The 16,202-nt window shown below is 41.1% G+C and overlaps 1 protein-coding gene across 1 annotated transcript in view; it reads left to right on the top strand.

Annotated features, from left to right (window-relative positions):
- The first annotated feature begins 3,991 nt into the window (after positions 1-3,991).
- Positions 3,992-16,202, top strand: part of LOC115200112 (bone morphogenetic protein 1) — a 55,225-nt gene continuing 43,014 nt past the window's right edge. Inside the window, exons 1-4 of the mRNA XM_029762850.1 lie at positions 3,992-4,248; positions 14,402-14,515; positions 15,558-15,701; positions 16,013-16,130. Of these exons, the coding sequence (XP_029618710.1) occupies positions 4,104-4,248; positions 14,402-14,515; positions 15,558-15,701; positions 16,013-16,130 (521 nt within the window). The 5' untranslated portion in view covers positions 3,992-4,103. The remainder of the gene's footprint in view (positions 4,249-14,401; positions 14,516-15,557; positions 15,702-16,012; positions 16,131-16,202) is intronic.

Below are 16,202 nucleotides of genomic sequence, written 5' to 3'. Positions count from 1 at the left end.
TCAGAAAAAAGATTTTCTGCGTAGCGTGACAATGATCATGTTTATAAGTAGGTGGACTACTCCTGTGTTGAAAATGTGAATTTACAGATCTACATTTATAAACATTTTACTTTTAAATGGAACAAAAGTGCAGTTCTCTCTGGGAGTCCTTACCTTTCAGTAATGTAATCAAGAGAAAGAATTCCAATTTGTCTTCACTGAACTTTAATTTTCAAAAGGTGTTGGTCTAAATTATATTTATAATGTTATATCCAAAGTTCTGCGGCTGGCGGATTGTAATAATGCTTGGCACCATAGTTTGGGGATTTTCATGTAAGTTTGAATAGCTCAATTGGATATTAGGGAAGAATTGAACAAGCATATCATCTCCAAACCTTATTCCAATTCAGAATACAATGATTGAACTGTCTCCTGCGCACTGAATGAATTTAATTTGCATTAAATGATGTGAGTGCATAATCATTCTCACAGGCAGCTGCATTAATATAGACCTACTCATTTAGCAGACATCCTCTGCACTGTGTCTACGTTACACACATGGGTAACAGTCCGACAAGATAGAGGATGGTGTGTTTTAGGTTTTAGCTCTTATATAAGCCAGGCTTTGTCTATTATAAGCAGACGATACATATGCCCGTCAGGAAGATAGCGAGAGACCTCGGTCAACTAACTTCCCCAAAGTTCATGTCCATTCCTTCAGCGACCCATGATGAGAAATATCATATTCACACTCCAGTATGGGACTTCTACTGTAACACTACATGAGTGATCTACACAGCATTCGGAAAGTATTCAGACCCCTTGACTTTTTCCACATTTTGTTACATTACAGCCTTGTTCTAAAATGGATTCCGTAGTTTTTTTCCCCCTCATCAATCTACACACAATACCCCATAATGATGCAGCAGAAACAGGTTTTAAGAAATTTCTGCAAATGTATAAATTAAAAAACAAAAAACAAACATATCACATTTACTTAAGTATTCAGACCCTTTACTCAGTACTTTTTTGAAGCACCTTTGGCAGCAATTACAGCCTCAAATCGTCTTGGGTATGACACTACAAGCTTGGCACACGTGCATTTGGGGAGTTCCACCCATTCTTCTCTGCAGATCCTCTCAAGATCTGTCAGGTTGGATGGGGAGCGTTGCTGCACAGCTATTTTCAGGTCTCTCCAGAGCTGTTCGATCGGGTTCAAGTCCGGACTCTGAAAAGGCCACTCAACGACATTGAGACTTGTTCCGAAGCCACTCCTGTGTTGTCTTGGCTGTTTGCTTAGGGTCGTTGTCCTGTTGGAAGGTGAACTTTCATCCCAATCTGAAGTCCTGAGCGTTCTGGAGCAGGTTTTCATCAAGGATCTTTCCCTCGATCCTGACTAGTCTCCCAGTCCCTGCCGCTGAAAAACATCCCCACAGCATGATGCTGCCACCACCATGCTTCACCGTAAGGATGGTGCCAGGTTTCCTCCAGACGTAACGCTTGGCATTCAGGCCAAAGACTTCAATCTTAGTTTTTATCAGACCACAGAATCTTGTTTCTCATGGTCTGAGTCCTTTAGGTGCCTTTTGACAAACTCCAAGTGGGCTGTCATGTGCCTTTTACTGAGGAGTGGCTTCCGTCTGGCCACTCTACCATAAAGGCCTGATTGGTCGAGTGCTGCAGAGATAGTTGTCCTTCTGGAAGGTGCTTCCATCTCCACAGAGGAACTCTGGAGCTCTGTCAGAGTGACCATCGGATTCTTGGTCACCTCCCTGACCAAGGCCCTTCTCACCCGATTGCTCAGTTTGGCTGGGCGGCCAGCTCTAGGAAGAGTGTTGGTGGTTCCAAACTTCTTCCATTTAAGAATGATGGAGGCCAGTGTGTTCTTGGGGACCTTCAATGCTGCAGACATTTTTTGGTGCCCTTCCCCAGATCTGTGCCTTGACACAATCCTGTCTTGGATCTCCACAGACAATTGCTTTGACCTCATGGCTTGGTTTTTGCTCTGACATGCACTGTAAACTGTGGGAACTTATATAGGCAGGTGTGTGCCTTTCCATATCATGTTCAATCAATTGAATTTACCACGGGTGGACTCCAATCAAGTTGTTGAAACATCTCAAGAATGATCAATGGAAACAGGATGAACCTGATCTCAATTTGGAGTCTCATAGCAAAGTGTCTGAATACTTACATAAATATGGTATTTCTGTTTTTTTTTTTATACATTTGCAAAACATTCTGAAAACCTGTTTTTGTTTGTCATTATGTGGTATTGTGTGTAGATTGATGTAGATTAATCAATTTTAGAATAAGGCTGTAATGTAACAAAATGTGGAAAAGGTCAAGGGGTCTGAATACTTTCTGAATGCACTGTATATTGCCTCAAACACTGAAATGACTCAGAAGTCACCTTTCAGTGTAAATGAAAGCTTTTCCTGTCTGTTCTAAACTATTTGAAATGTCAAAAACGGCCAAATTTGCTCTCCTTGGTTGCTTTGCAGTTTAAAAAAATAAATAAAATCAGACTGCAATTTCATCATGATCTTTGTGTCAAAAGGACACTTTTATTTAGTCAACACAGCTCCATCCTGTTCACTCCCCAAGCAATGGGCTGAGACGCATGGCAAATCACGTGCTTACTCAGCTAATCTCAACTCATCTCTAGTTTCAGTGGAAAAAGGAGTACACTAAAAGCTACCTAATCTTTGTGTTTTTGCAAACTTTGAGTAATGTAGTAGGCCTATGATTACACAAAGAATGAGGGTTGAGAAAGCTTTCCCTGGAACTTGACATTGAAGCTGACCTTTTAGCAGTGATGCCACTTCATCAACAAGATACAGTGGGCAGCTGAGCCAGCATTGGCCCAAGCATGCTAGGGAGTTGGGTGGGCAGTCAGTTAGGAAATGATCAGTCTGCAGCATTGTGTTTCATTATTCCTCGATTTAATATTTGGTGCAAGTTTTTTATAATATATGTGATAGAAATGAAAATAATCTAATAATGAGATGAAGTTACTAATTTTGAGTAATCCATTGCTGTACCTTATTTGTCATGCCCTCCTTTTGGGTTTCTTCACAATCACATACACCTTAAAATAGTTTCAACATTCTTCATGCTTATTTTTAGATAACAAATCAATGAGTGATCAGGTTTTTCTCTGCAGGTAAAATATTTCCATAACTGTAGTGTAAAATATGATCATTCTATGTGTTTGCAACAGGTGGCGCTTAACTCAATTAAAACCATTGCCTATATTTGAAATGATACACAGTACGAATTATAACTCCCTTTTTATTTAACATTGTATTTATTTTTCTGTAATTGTAGTTGGATATCTAATGAAGTGATGATAATGTTCAATAGGCTGTGATAATGGTCATTGTCGCATACAGAAGATTTCTACCTTGTGTCTGTTGTATGGGAACCCTGTTTGACAATGTCACCCAGGAATAAAAGTGTAGGTGTGTGTGCGTGCACGCACATGTGTGTTGACTATAAGAGCAGAGGGAGGGGCATGATGATACACAAAATGTCACTTTGATTGATGATTTGTAACTTTGGAATGATGATAGATTTGAGATTTTACTGACTCTCAAATCACATAAAAAAAAAAAAACATTGACCAGGAGGTATCATAAGAATGATGCTCTTAATTTTCCAGGATATTGTCCATGCACGCACATTTCGAGATCTTGTGCTGTGTTGAAATTAAATGTTTTGGTAAAATGTTATATATTTTTTCAAACATTGTAACAATTGAAAGGCTTTCAAGCTGTAAAAAAAATACATTCACTTTAAGGGTTATCATTTTATATAGGCTAATATAAAGTCTTTTCGCATAGCCGTGGCCCCTCTCCAAACATACCAACGTGATGATGTGCCACGATCACCGAAGTTTGCTGGCAAATGCACTAGCCCGGAGCACGGCTAGGGGAGCGAATCACTGCCCCAGAATGAAGACATTGTGGAGAGGCTGAGCTCTGATTTTAAACCCGCCCTCCGGAGAGATCTCATTTCCCCCAAAACCTCCCATTTTCTCTCTCTCTCTTTCTGTCCCTCTCGTTCCTCTTGTTCTTTACCTCTTATTTCTCGTCTTTTGCTGTACCCCTCACTCACGAATCATGGATCTCACAACGAGATGTTTGTTTCTTCTATCCTGCCTTTGCATGATATCGGCGATTGATTTAGAAGCAATAGAAACAAGCTACTATGTGGAGCCCACTGCCACCTCAGATGTGATCGACTATAAGGATCCCTGTAAAGCTGGTAAGCTTTTGGAATGCTATTTATATAATATTTATGTGGACGTAAAACATGCCACGAAATGCTTTTATGTGTTTGGAAGTGAGGGAAATGCATTTGGAGATGACAGCGGTGAATCGAGTTTTAAAATGGATTTTTTATGATTCTTTATTTTTTACCTATTGTCATAGTTTTTCTGATTTACACATGATTGAGCATAGTAACATACTGTTGGCATAACTCATGGTGGAAAGACGGCACTCGTGGATATAAACCGAGGACATCAATGTAATTTCTCAGGGTACATTTTTCAAAGCATGGAAAAAAAAGTTTGGAATTTTTACTGGAAGAACATAATGGAAAATGCTATTTGTTTTAAAGTTTCGCCATATCTTTATCTATAGTTAAGAGTATATTTCATGTATGATCTGTCTGTGTAGTTGTCAAAAATATGGCATTTTTAGAATAGCCTATTTAATGAAATGTATAGCCTAACTTGGAAGATTTATTTGGATAGCACCAAATCATCACCCATTGAACTGTCGGTTGAAATTATTCAAATCCTTGCCGATGTTACATTTACTTAGGCTATGTAGGCCTTGGTCGTGAAGAAAAACACTGCATTCTACTATGTTATTATGAGGCTCTTGTGTTCCCCACCTGGTTTTGTCATTGCGCAAAATGACGTGCATTTACTTCACCGGCTGTTCACGCGACCACTGAAAACAAGCGGCTGGAGATTGGGGTGTTGTATGCTACATATGGGGTGTATTCATTACGCCATTTCTGTTGGAAAACATTTCACCGTTTACTCCAAACGAGAAACGTTTTGCAACGAATCCGAGAATTTCTATTGGACAAATTCAGGTAGGTCCCTCCCATTTTCGTTCCGTTTGGTTCCGTTTGGTTCTGTTTGGCTCATAGTGAATACACCCCTGATCTATTCCATCCTCATGTATGAATGATCTCCACTTCTGACCCCTCGTAAAACCCATTAGACCCATATTGTATGTGTTCTTCTAATTATATGTTGGCTGTTATCTGCAAGTTTCTTTTGACATTGCGCTCATCATCATGGGTCTTCTTCTCCCATAGCCAAGGTTGAAGGGGTCTTTATTCATAATCCAGACAATAAGTGTAGCCTAATTAAACTCAATTAATACATTTGGATTAGCTACATCCAGTTCTGTTGAAGTATCGGATTGCACCATCCCCTGTCTAGCTGATGTCTCCAAATATAAAGTCAACATTCATAACAGAATAGGCCTATATTTTGTATAGAAGAGGATATCTCAGTTGTCATCGTAATAAACACTGTGCTGTGAATTCACTGTATCTTCTAGTGTCTTTGGGGAATTCTGAGAGATTTTTTCCTCATCTGGTGAATACATTTATGTTACAGATATGGCTCCTCTTAGAAATTACCCATCTGGAAGTTCTCCCTGGTACTTAAATGCTTTGGTGCTTGTATATGTCTCATTCTCGCTTGTCAGCATCACGCAGGGGACGGGGATGTGGGCAATTCCATGGTAAACAGAGTGATGGCACAAACAGCACAAACCGTCATTCTTTTACCAAACTTTGCATCTGCCCTGTTCTTCAGGTAAATGTGCTTTTGTAAAATGTTCAGCGGAAATTGTTAAAAGTAGTCCTCTTGCATAGAGTTGTATGGTTTGTTTAACTTTTCAATCAGTGGTTTTTGTTTAACATCATTCTGTTACAGTGGAATTGACCATGTGTAAATTCTTACTCTTATTCAGGTGCTTGTCAATTCAGTCCTCCGTCACCTCCTCTTCCTCTCTCCTCAGTCCAGTGGCCTGGATTATTTGTCCTATTTTTGTAATGAGAAGAAGCTGGGTTGAGCATGCCATAGAAGACCATATACCAGCCACTCTAAATTGCTGCAGAGGCAGATTATAATTCAAGTGGCAGACTATAATTCAAGTGGCGTGTTGCAGTACAGAATGCATCACACACACACTGCTCATATTTCATGTAGCTTGTTTATACTCCTCTTGTACATAGTAAGGAGTGATGTGTTTTTTGGGGGGGGTTCAAGAGGTTGCTTCCTCTCCTCTACTCTCAACTCTCTACATAGATCTGTTTAGAGGAGCAACCCTTATGTAAATCATCAGTATCCGTCATCTCAGTGGTCAGGACAAATTGTTATATTTCACTTGTAAATAGTAGGATAACTGACACATGACTAGGGTTGCAAAATTCAGGCAACTTTCAATAAATTCCCTGGTTTTCCCCAAATCCCGGTTGGAGGTAACCCGGAATCAGAAGGGAATAAGCAGGAAATCCAGAATCTTCCAACCAGGATTTCTAAAAAGCCAGGGAATTTATTGAAAGCCCTATACATGACTCCAGGTAAGGAACCCCCCAGAAGCAGGGTCAATCGATCAGTACAAGTGCTCCAAAGTCGTATTCCTAAATGTAAAAAATGATGTCTTCAAATATGGATTATATGTATAGGCTGGAATTGAGGATGCAACATGAACAAAGATGTAATTTGCAGTGTTTGCTATGGATCAAGGTCCATGGTGTCCATTTGTAGCTTGCCGCTTATCCCGTTGACCTAACATGATGTCTTTCATTTGTCTAGAGAGAGCAAATTACCAAAACAAGCAAGCTCTGTAGTATATTTAGGCAGGGACTCTAAATCACGAGCTGTAGCAATCAAATGTCAAGAAATAATGACTTATTTTAGTAATGATGATATACCATTCCCATCATCATTATGAACAGAGTGTTATTATGTTCAATGTTACCCCTGGGCATTGTTTAGGACAGGTGGTGGTGAGACCGTTGCAAGAATAACTCCCACCCACGTCCAGCCTCTCAGAGCCCCCTCTCCCCTCCTCAATCCCAGCTCTCCCAGCTCCTTCAGCATGCTCTACATTTGTTAAATAATCCAAGGGATGGCTGATGTTGACCCGGATCCAACTTTTGTACTCTTTTTCCCAAAGATATGCTGCACGTGTGATTCAGCCCTATTTCATCTCACTCAAACGTCTTCACTCAATGACTCGCTCTCTGACTCACTCTCTCACTCACTAGTTTACTTGTTCACAATGCTAGAGCGCAAAAGGTGACAACCACTGTCAGCAATCAAAACTGCTGTTGTGTTCCTTCACTCACTTGGCCTCGTGCCTGTATAGATATCTACTCTTATTTCCCCTTAAGGACACCGTTGCATTGAATCAATTTGATGGCTGTCTGCTGCTCAAGGTTAGCTTTAGATCAATACAATGGACAGTGTGCTTTCCAGCTGACAAGATTAAAAGATAAATTAAACAAATCATTTAACTTTAGGTTCACTTGAGCAAAATATAATTGCTAACATTCATATAAAATGTGTATGGGGAAAAGCCATTTAAAGCTGATAGTTAAATGATGGAAAACCTCCAACCTTGGTAGCATCCCAGAAACTCATTTAAGACTGTAAGAACCCATTGAGATTAGATCCACTCACTTTCAATATAAAACATGGATGAGAGCAAGTCACGCTCAATGTCTTCTCTATTTAAATAATGATAGATCTTCAACAGAGCAGAAACTGAGTTGACATTTGATTATGGATTATAATGGGGTAGATGACTTAATCTACCAAGGAGCGTCTTGCAAGGGTTGTCTCCTGAATTTTAAATCGTATCCTAATTTGTATTCTGACATCAGTCTGCGGGCTTGCCCTGTGTTTGAGCTCCTCTACTCTAAGCATTACCAAGAGACATCTGCTGTGTAGCCTATAGGGAGGGAGAGGAGGAGACCAGCCTCAAGCAACCCCCTGCCCTCGCTTATGCAAGTGGTTTTCCGTCTCCCCCAGCCCCTCTCCTCTCCCCTCTGACTGGCTCTGGCAGTTCCCACAGACTGTAGGTCATTCACACCATGCCAAGGCAGAGCTGCTGGAAGGTGGAGGGCAGGCTGGGCAGACTGGCCACACCAGCGTAAGGTGAGTGCAGCCCATTCACAGGGTCTTGGCAGCTTATACCAGGGCTGTTTACTGGCCCTGAGAATTGCATGTGTGCATATAACCCAAGCCTTTAATCATTCCCGCCTTTACTTGTGCATTTGGCTATGAGCTAGTCTCTGACTTGATAATAAACACAGGATTATGGGGTGATGAGGGATGGTTCGAAGGCAGGCAGCCGTCTGATGCCTTTTATCATCTGACAAGTTTAGTTCGATAATTCCCTGATTTATTTCAGGTGTCCTCAGTGTTGTTGAGAGTATGACCCAGAGGGAGCTTGCAGCTTGAGGCCCTGTTCTCTTGCCAGACATGGAGAGCTCACATGTCTGGGTTCAAATTCTGGATCTTTATGTAACTCACAATGCAAAATGTGATCCTAGCGTGTATAGTAATTCTCAAACAGATAGTGAAGTGTGAATGGTTATTCTCAAACAGATGTAGTTACTAGTGCGATTGACAGTAAGAACCAGATGTTTGTCATTGGGGGCGCATCTTTGAGGGGTGATTCTATTAGTCAGCAAAAAAGCAGTAGGAATGTCAGTATTGTAGAAATGTTTTACTCATAGTATGGCTTGATAATGGCTGTTATATGGTTTGGTGATTTACTTCTAAACTTTACATCTCTATTTCATTATTTAGTTCATATTGGGACCTGCCCCTAGAAAGCTCTGAACCATTATCATTACAAGGCAAATAGTTATCTAAAGGGTAAGCAGCCATGTATGGAAGATGAAATGTATACAAGCCAGCCCACACACAATGTAGTTTACATCAACAGGTTTGCTCCTGTAGTTTTCAGGTGATTAGGGTGCCATAATGTGAGTGCATTTGTGGGGAGTGGGACAATTTGTCAGCGCTAAGAAATAACAAATGCCGTGGGAGTGCTCATTTAAATGACTCAAAGCACGGCCAATTAAGCAACAATAATGAGATGCTAAACAAGCAAAAGGGGGACTTCTTTACAATTCAGTCCCATTTGTCATTCAGTTTGACTATTCATTTGAGCTTCATTACTGTTCATCTGGATATAGTATTGTTTCCCCAACCTGTAGTTTCTTAGAAGTCTCTCATTTGATTTTGAACATAATTTTTTATTCATGGGATATTTTAAGAGGGTTTGAAGTCTATTTGTGAATCAATGCATCTTTAAGCATATCTCAGCTTGACTAATGCATTCAAGTCATATCTTAAGCAACTCTTCTCTAATCTCAGATCTGTACTTTATGTAGCTAGCGCTCTTGACTAGCAATGCATTGCCAAGATGTGGCAGATTAGTGATAACAGATGTAAGGTGTTGCAATAGTTACATGATCATGGAACTCTATAATGATTATTTGAAAATGCTATGGATATACAGTTTGGAAGTTATTGGAGAACACTGTCAGTCAACATTAAGCTTACATTTTAGACATGGATAAATATGGGAAATTAGATCTAGCTAATGGGCCTGATGGAGTGTGAAATGCATAAATTGAGACAGGCTCTGGACGTGTGGCTCTCCAGCTGAAGCTGTCTTCATGGTGTCAGTAATAGGACTCAGTGGGGTGGCAGTAACTCTGGCCTGATCTCTGCAGTGGTGCCTGATGAGACTTCTAGGCTTTTATTGGACTATTATCCCCCTTGAATCTGGGGCTTTAGCTTGAGGCTTCTCCGGAACTTCTCTCCTAATTACACCTTAGTTATCTTTGAAATGAGTATACAAGTTGAGTTTGTTCTCCTGCCTTGGGCTGAAATTGCAGTGTGAGGAAATGTCAAGATAAGCATTTGTTTAAGATTAACAGCTGGAGTTGTTTTTACAGGAAAGGGGCATAATATTTACAATACTCCCACCCATAATTCCACCAACCAGCTCTTACTGGAGTTATAAGCTTTTCATAGATCGTAAGATGCTGTTGCCTCACTATTCATGATGCTTGGATGCTTTCTTCGTTTTTTTCTCTCAGGCATTTTAAAGATACCATATACTCGTTGTACCTCCTGTTGCTGTATCTCCCTGTTGTCTCACTTTAGCCAGTATGTGTGGAGTCAGATGGGGTTTGCAGGCACATAATGAAACCTGAAAAGTGATACTTGTACTGACATCAGATGGTAATCATCTTAACTCAATACAGTATTGGCTTCCATTGGAATTCAAATGCAAAGTTTTTTAAAGAACACATTCACTGTGAAAGGCGTCGCCATGTCATTGTAATGCATTTCAAGCGCACGTCAGCAGTTTTTTTTTCTTCCACCCCTCATCTCAGGGTCTTCGATGGGAAAATAAATGTTTTCTTCAGGGAAACTGGGTCCTACAGATGTCTTTAGGTCTTAGCCTCATGTTGCCTGCACTGTGGTCCTGCTGATCAAACTTTCCTTTGTGTGACAGTGGTGTTAATTTTTAGATGATGTGGTGCCCTGGCAGTCACACAGGGACAATTGCCTGTAAAGAGTGTCAGTCAGTCATGGTGTGTGTCTGCCACTAAGGAGGCCATGTCCTGGGAATTCCCTGAATCAAGTGGTGTTTAATTTAATAGAGATCTTCTGCGTAATCTTACAGGACACAGATTGATGGGGGTGGTCTGAGATTAAAGGGATTATGATGGTTAAGATTATCTAAAGAGACATTCCTTCCAGCTATGGGGGAGGGGGCAGCCTGGTTACATTGACTAGACATAACATAGTCAACTTAAATCCGAGACACTGAAATTAGTGTGACATGTTAAATTTAGTATGGTTACATAAGACAGAAGGTTACTTAATGGTGCACTATGCAGAAATCGCTCTGCCATTTCCTGTTTGCTAAGATTCTAATACTTTGCCTAATTTCAGTTTGTGACAAAACAGAGAATCATTGTACGATCTAAACCACTGTGAAATATATTTTCAATTACAAAAAATATTGTATTTTCAGCTTTTTAATGCTGTTGTTAAATCGAAAGTAAAAGAAGCTAAAATGAAACTTAAGAACGGGAAGCATAGAATTGGCACACAGAACAGATTTACTGCTTCTTAGACTTGCTTTCAATGAGAATCTACATTTACATTTTAGTCATTTAGCAGACGCTCTTATCCAGAGCGGCTTACAGTAGTGAATGCATACATTTCAATTCATTTCATACATAATTTTTTTTTTACATACACTTTACATACACTTAACAAAAATTTTTTTTTTACATACACGTTACAAAGTGTAACACACAAAGTGCAATCAATCAAATGTTTCATCAAAGGCCGTTTTTATCTTCACAGTATGTCCACATGAAAACCATCTTTGTCCCAGCCACCGAGCGTGTCGCGCTGATGAAAATGCCTGTTGTGTGTTTTCCTATCATAGATGTTTATGTTAGGACACTGAAAACCATATCATCTAACAACTGGAATGAAACTATCTATCAGAGCGGAAATTATCTAATTGTTCATCTTTTAAATTCCTGTTGATATTAATACCATGCCTGCAGCTGTTGTCATTTAGTTAATGAATGTTGCTGGAAAGAGAGAGTGGCAGCAGTGCTATGCTCAATAATGATCTGCTCCCATCTGCCACTCTCTCTCGCACTCTCTCTCTGGGTTTGAATCTACACTACTAGTCTTTCTCTGCTTAGTCTGTTTTGACAGGGGTGCACATACAGTGGGGTTTCTCAGTTTAAAAAACAACTGGCCAGTGCAATGGCTGCCATCCTGTCCTCTGCCCGGTGCCCCATATTGAAGATTCCAGAGATTCAGTCTGTGTCCGTGGATAATTCAAGCCAGGAGACAATGGGATTAATTTTCAATCCCTGCGAGACTTTCCTTAAACCTGCAGCTTCTCCAGGACGACTGGGAAGCCTGGGGAAATGAGACCTAATGCCGCAGGGGCTGTGCATTTGCTCATTTCAATCTTCACTGTTGTCAGGGAACAATTATAGGCTGGATTAAGAGCTTGTCCCCAGAATGTTTTGTGGATGAGTGGGTGTCCGCCATGGACGAAGAATACATTAGCCCTCTGTGTAGGGCAGTGGGGTGGGGGTAGGGGTAGGGGTACAATCCTGCACCTTGTTGTGTGGTTAGTTCTAGCATTAGGCCAGTAAATCACTGCTAATAACTGAGTGCAGTATTACTATAGCATTAAGAATTAGGTAAAGCAGGGTAACTTCAAATTGCAGCTGCATTTTCATCTTCCACTGTGTTATAGGGAAGAGTACTTTGCAAATTATTTTGGACATACCTCTCTTAGTGCTCACTGTCCTCTCTGTGACATCAGCCCCAAATTTATGTTGGTTTTGTCCAAGTGCTTGTCTGTTCTCTCATCCTTTAATGCTGTCAGTCAGTTCTAGGAATCAAAAGTAAGAAGTAAGACAGTTTGTATCCATTGCATACTGTATGGACAGCTGGTAGCTAGCGATGATCAGATATACTCTTGGCACAGAGTTTCTGTTTTAGTGCTGATTAGGAATAGTCTGTTTAGTGTTTCGGGGATTTGGTCACACACAGCAGTTTTAGTGTTTTTCTGAGTGCAAATTTGAGGATCCCTTTGACTTCTGGTATTTCAAACCTGCCCGCAGAGCTCTGAGCGTGCCCTATCTTGCAGGCAGAGATCTACATATTTTCTTATTGCTGTCATTAGCCTGTAATCCTGCCTAGCCCCACCGCTCTACAACATGCCCTCTCTGACCCTCTCTGTTGCTTGTGGGAGACTGGCTGCATCTCAGCCAGCTACATACTGTTTCAATAATTCTCCTCTGGTGGATAAGGGACACAAGCCAAAACATTTTTCCTCTATTGTTTTCTTTGTCTTCCTTTCTCTTTGAGATAATCACACACCACTATCTGACTGTTATCAAGGGCCGGGTCAATGATAGCTCAGTTATAAAAGAGCTTTGTCTTAGATGCTTTTGTAGTGTTCTAAAAACAACTATACACGCTGAACATATGCTTTTACTTTGATTCCTAGACCACAGTTTGTCAGGTCCTAGTTGTCCATCTTTCACTATTGCACTTGATTTTCAACAACTCTGGGTAATTCTTGGGGTAACCTACTTTCACGCTCAAATTGTGAACACACAGTAGTCAGTACCATATTCACTCCAGCCACAGCAGAGAACTCCATTAGGTCTGACTTGATCTATCTCTTGCTACTCTGCCTCCTATCCCCAAGGAGTAGAACCCTCACACACAGTGAAAACATGTTTGCAAAGGATAATCTTTATCCCTCCTCCTCACATTCTCTTCCCCACAGGGTTATGAGGTGGGCAGTGAGGCTTTATGCCCTCCTCACATTCTCTTCCCCACAGGGTTATGAGGTGGGCAGTGAGGCTTTATGCCCACCTCCACCCCTTCCTCCCCTCTTCCTCCTGCTCTCATCTTCCTGTTCAGACATGGATTACCCTGCCACCCCTTTTCTCTTCCGCCTTCCTTCCCTCCCTTCCTCCACCCCTTCACTCCACTCCTTCACAAAGAACAGGCTGTAAATCCAGCAAACGTGCTGGTGTTGAAAGCTTGTAAAACAGAGCGGCGTGTCTCTGTGGAGAGGACTCCTACCCTAACTGCTACAGAAATAGGGCATTTTAGAAAGGAATCCCATAAAGCATATTCCTCATAAAGGGTGACTTTTTGGTTATTTTTCCTTCTCCTTGGCCTCATTTAAAAACCTATTACTTGTTCAAGGTGCCCCATATACAGTATCGAGGCAGCAACTCGCAGTATTAGGTCTGCTTGAGGACTAATTAACAGTAGAAGAATATCAGGACATGACATTTTCCCTCAGTTCTCTTAGCGGCAACTGGATTGACCCAGCACATCTGGGGTATGCTGCTCTAAAAGCTTTTGAATGTCGCTCTTATTAATTGATTTCATATGTCCTCCATTGAATGTCATACAGATATGTTCCATCCCATGATAATATGATTTATTTAGCTTGGAGCTTATAGAGCTCTGAGATTCAGACCGCACTCCTCTCCTGTTATTCAAACATTCACATAACTGCTGTTTCACAACTCTGTGTGTCTGTTTGAGAGCGAGGGAGAGAGGGATAAAGAGAGGGGCGGGATTGTGTTTGGTTGTGTGCGTGTGTATCAATGTCTAGCTTTTTCACCCTTGGTTTGAATGGCTGTCTATGTGATCCACGTGGTTTGTCTGACTGCAGAGCAGGAAACCCTTGAGGCTAATGGACGGTGTTAAACGATGTCCAATATTGTGGAAACACTTTAAATATGTCTGATATGCTTTCTCTCTCGGTGTCTGTTTCAGCTGCCTTTTGGGGAGACATTGCTCTGGATGAGGAGGACATGCGCATGTTTAAGGTGGACCGGGTTATAAACATGGTCCAGCGGACCGTCCAGACCTTCAATCAGACAACCACAGGTGAGCAAGAGCTGTGAGGCTGACCCAGTCATGGCCATTGAGACTATAAGCCTATGGCACTAGGCCTAAGTCTAAAGCTTGCATTTTCTTATAAATGTGCCTGTCACCAGTTCTAAAAGTCTGACTCCATTTATTATGCATGTGCTATTATATAGTGCTGACTAAAATGTCTCCTTAAAGGAAAACTCCACCTAAAAACATTTAGTATTTGTTTCATTAGTCCATGTTGATATAGTCTCAAAAGATTTTGCTTGTCAGCAATCAAGTTGTCAAGATATGTACCAAAACCTTCAAAATTCGGCCCGTATGATGCATTTTGTATCATATGATGCTGCGTTTTGCATTATTCTGTATTTTGAAAGTTACATATCTTGACAACTTGATTGCTAACATGAAAAACATTTTGGTACTAAATCAACAATGGACTAATGAAACAAATACCAAATGATAGTTTTGGGGTGGAATTTTCATTTAATGACACAATACTAACAATTCCAAGAAAAAAGCTTTAATACAGTTAAATAGTTCCCACGTTTTCCCACCTCAAGGCCAATTATAAAAGGAGGCTTTGCAACTCTGTGCATCAGTGCATCTGCCAGGAAGATGTGCACTATGCATGAACCACTCAGCACCACGTGATGGCTCGGCTCCAACACTTGGTTGGCCATGACACCTGTTATAAACTAACAGCATGTTTATCACCAGCACTCTCAAAGTGTTTATGAAGGCCCTATAGAAAATGCTCAACAGGAGTTATAGAGCACGCTTCATTGTCGTTATTATCTCTTTACCATTTAGGAACAGCTGAAAAGTGGTAGTCTCAAATGTTTAAGTTTCTCATGGTCTGTATTTTATGGTCTGTGTGAACTGAACTGTCAATTCACATAACAGGTCACTTTCTGACTCAATAATATCTGTTACGGCCCATTCTAGATTCCACAAAAAGGTGGTTGGTTTTTACCATGTTCTCACCGTAGTTTAACTTTTTGATTATGATTATATTGTACAAACTTCATCTTTGGCTGGGTTTTGTGAATGACAGGGTCTTCTGCCAATGAGACCAGTCGAAACATAGCGGTGCCAAACCGGCAAGGATCACACCGCAGGAAAAGGGCAGCAACCTCCAGGCCTGAGAGGGTGTGGCCAGAAGGTGTCATTCCCTATGTCATCAGTGGGAACTTCAGTGGTAAGTCCCACATCATCACTGATGTTTACTTTTCCTATGGTTCTCATATGAGCCCTATAATATAGTTCCCTACTAAAAGGTGGCAGCTGGTGTCTGATCAGCATACTTGCATTCACAGTACCTACATTAAAATGAATGTCTTTGCAGCTATTGTACATAAAACATTTTATTAACTTTACTTGGGATCAATTTGGCAGTGGATCTAGAACTACGAGCAAGCTGTCAGCATTGGTACAGTATTTTATCCTCCTTTTTACGTGTGTCTTATGTTCGTCAGCCTCACTGATCTCCCTTCTTCCCGTCACATTCAGGCAGCCAGCGGGCGATATTCCGCCAGGCCATGCGTCACTGGGAGAAGCACACCTGTGTGACCTTTATGGAGAGGACAACAGAGGAGAGCTACATTGTGTTCACCTACCGGCCATGTGGGTGAGTCCATGGAGGTCTAGGCTCGCATCCCTCAGGAAGGAAGTCTAACTGGTCAGCCTGCTCACACGTGAC

Source organism: Salmo trutta, chromosome 9 (assembly GCF_901001165.1).
Source record: "Salmo trutta chromosome 9, fSalTru1.1, whole genome shotgun sequence".
Taxonomy (NCBI): Eukaryota; Metazoa; Chordata; class Actinopteri; order Salmoniformes; family Salmonidae; genus Salmo; species Salmo trutta.
This window is presented reverse-complemented; position numbering and strand designations above follow the sequence as displayed.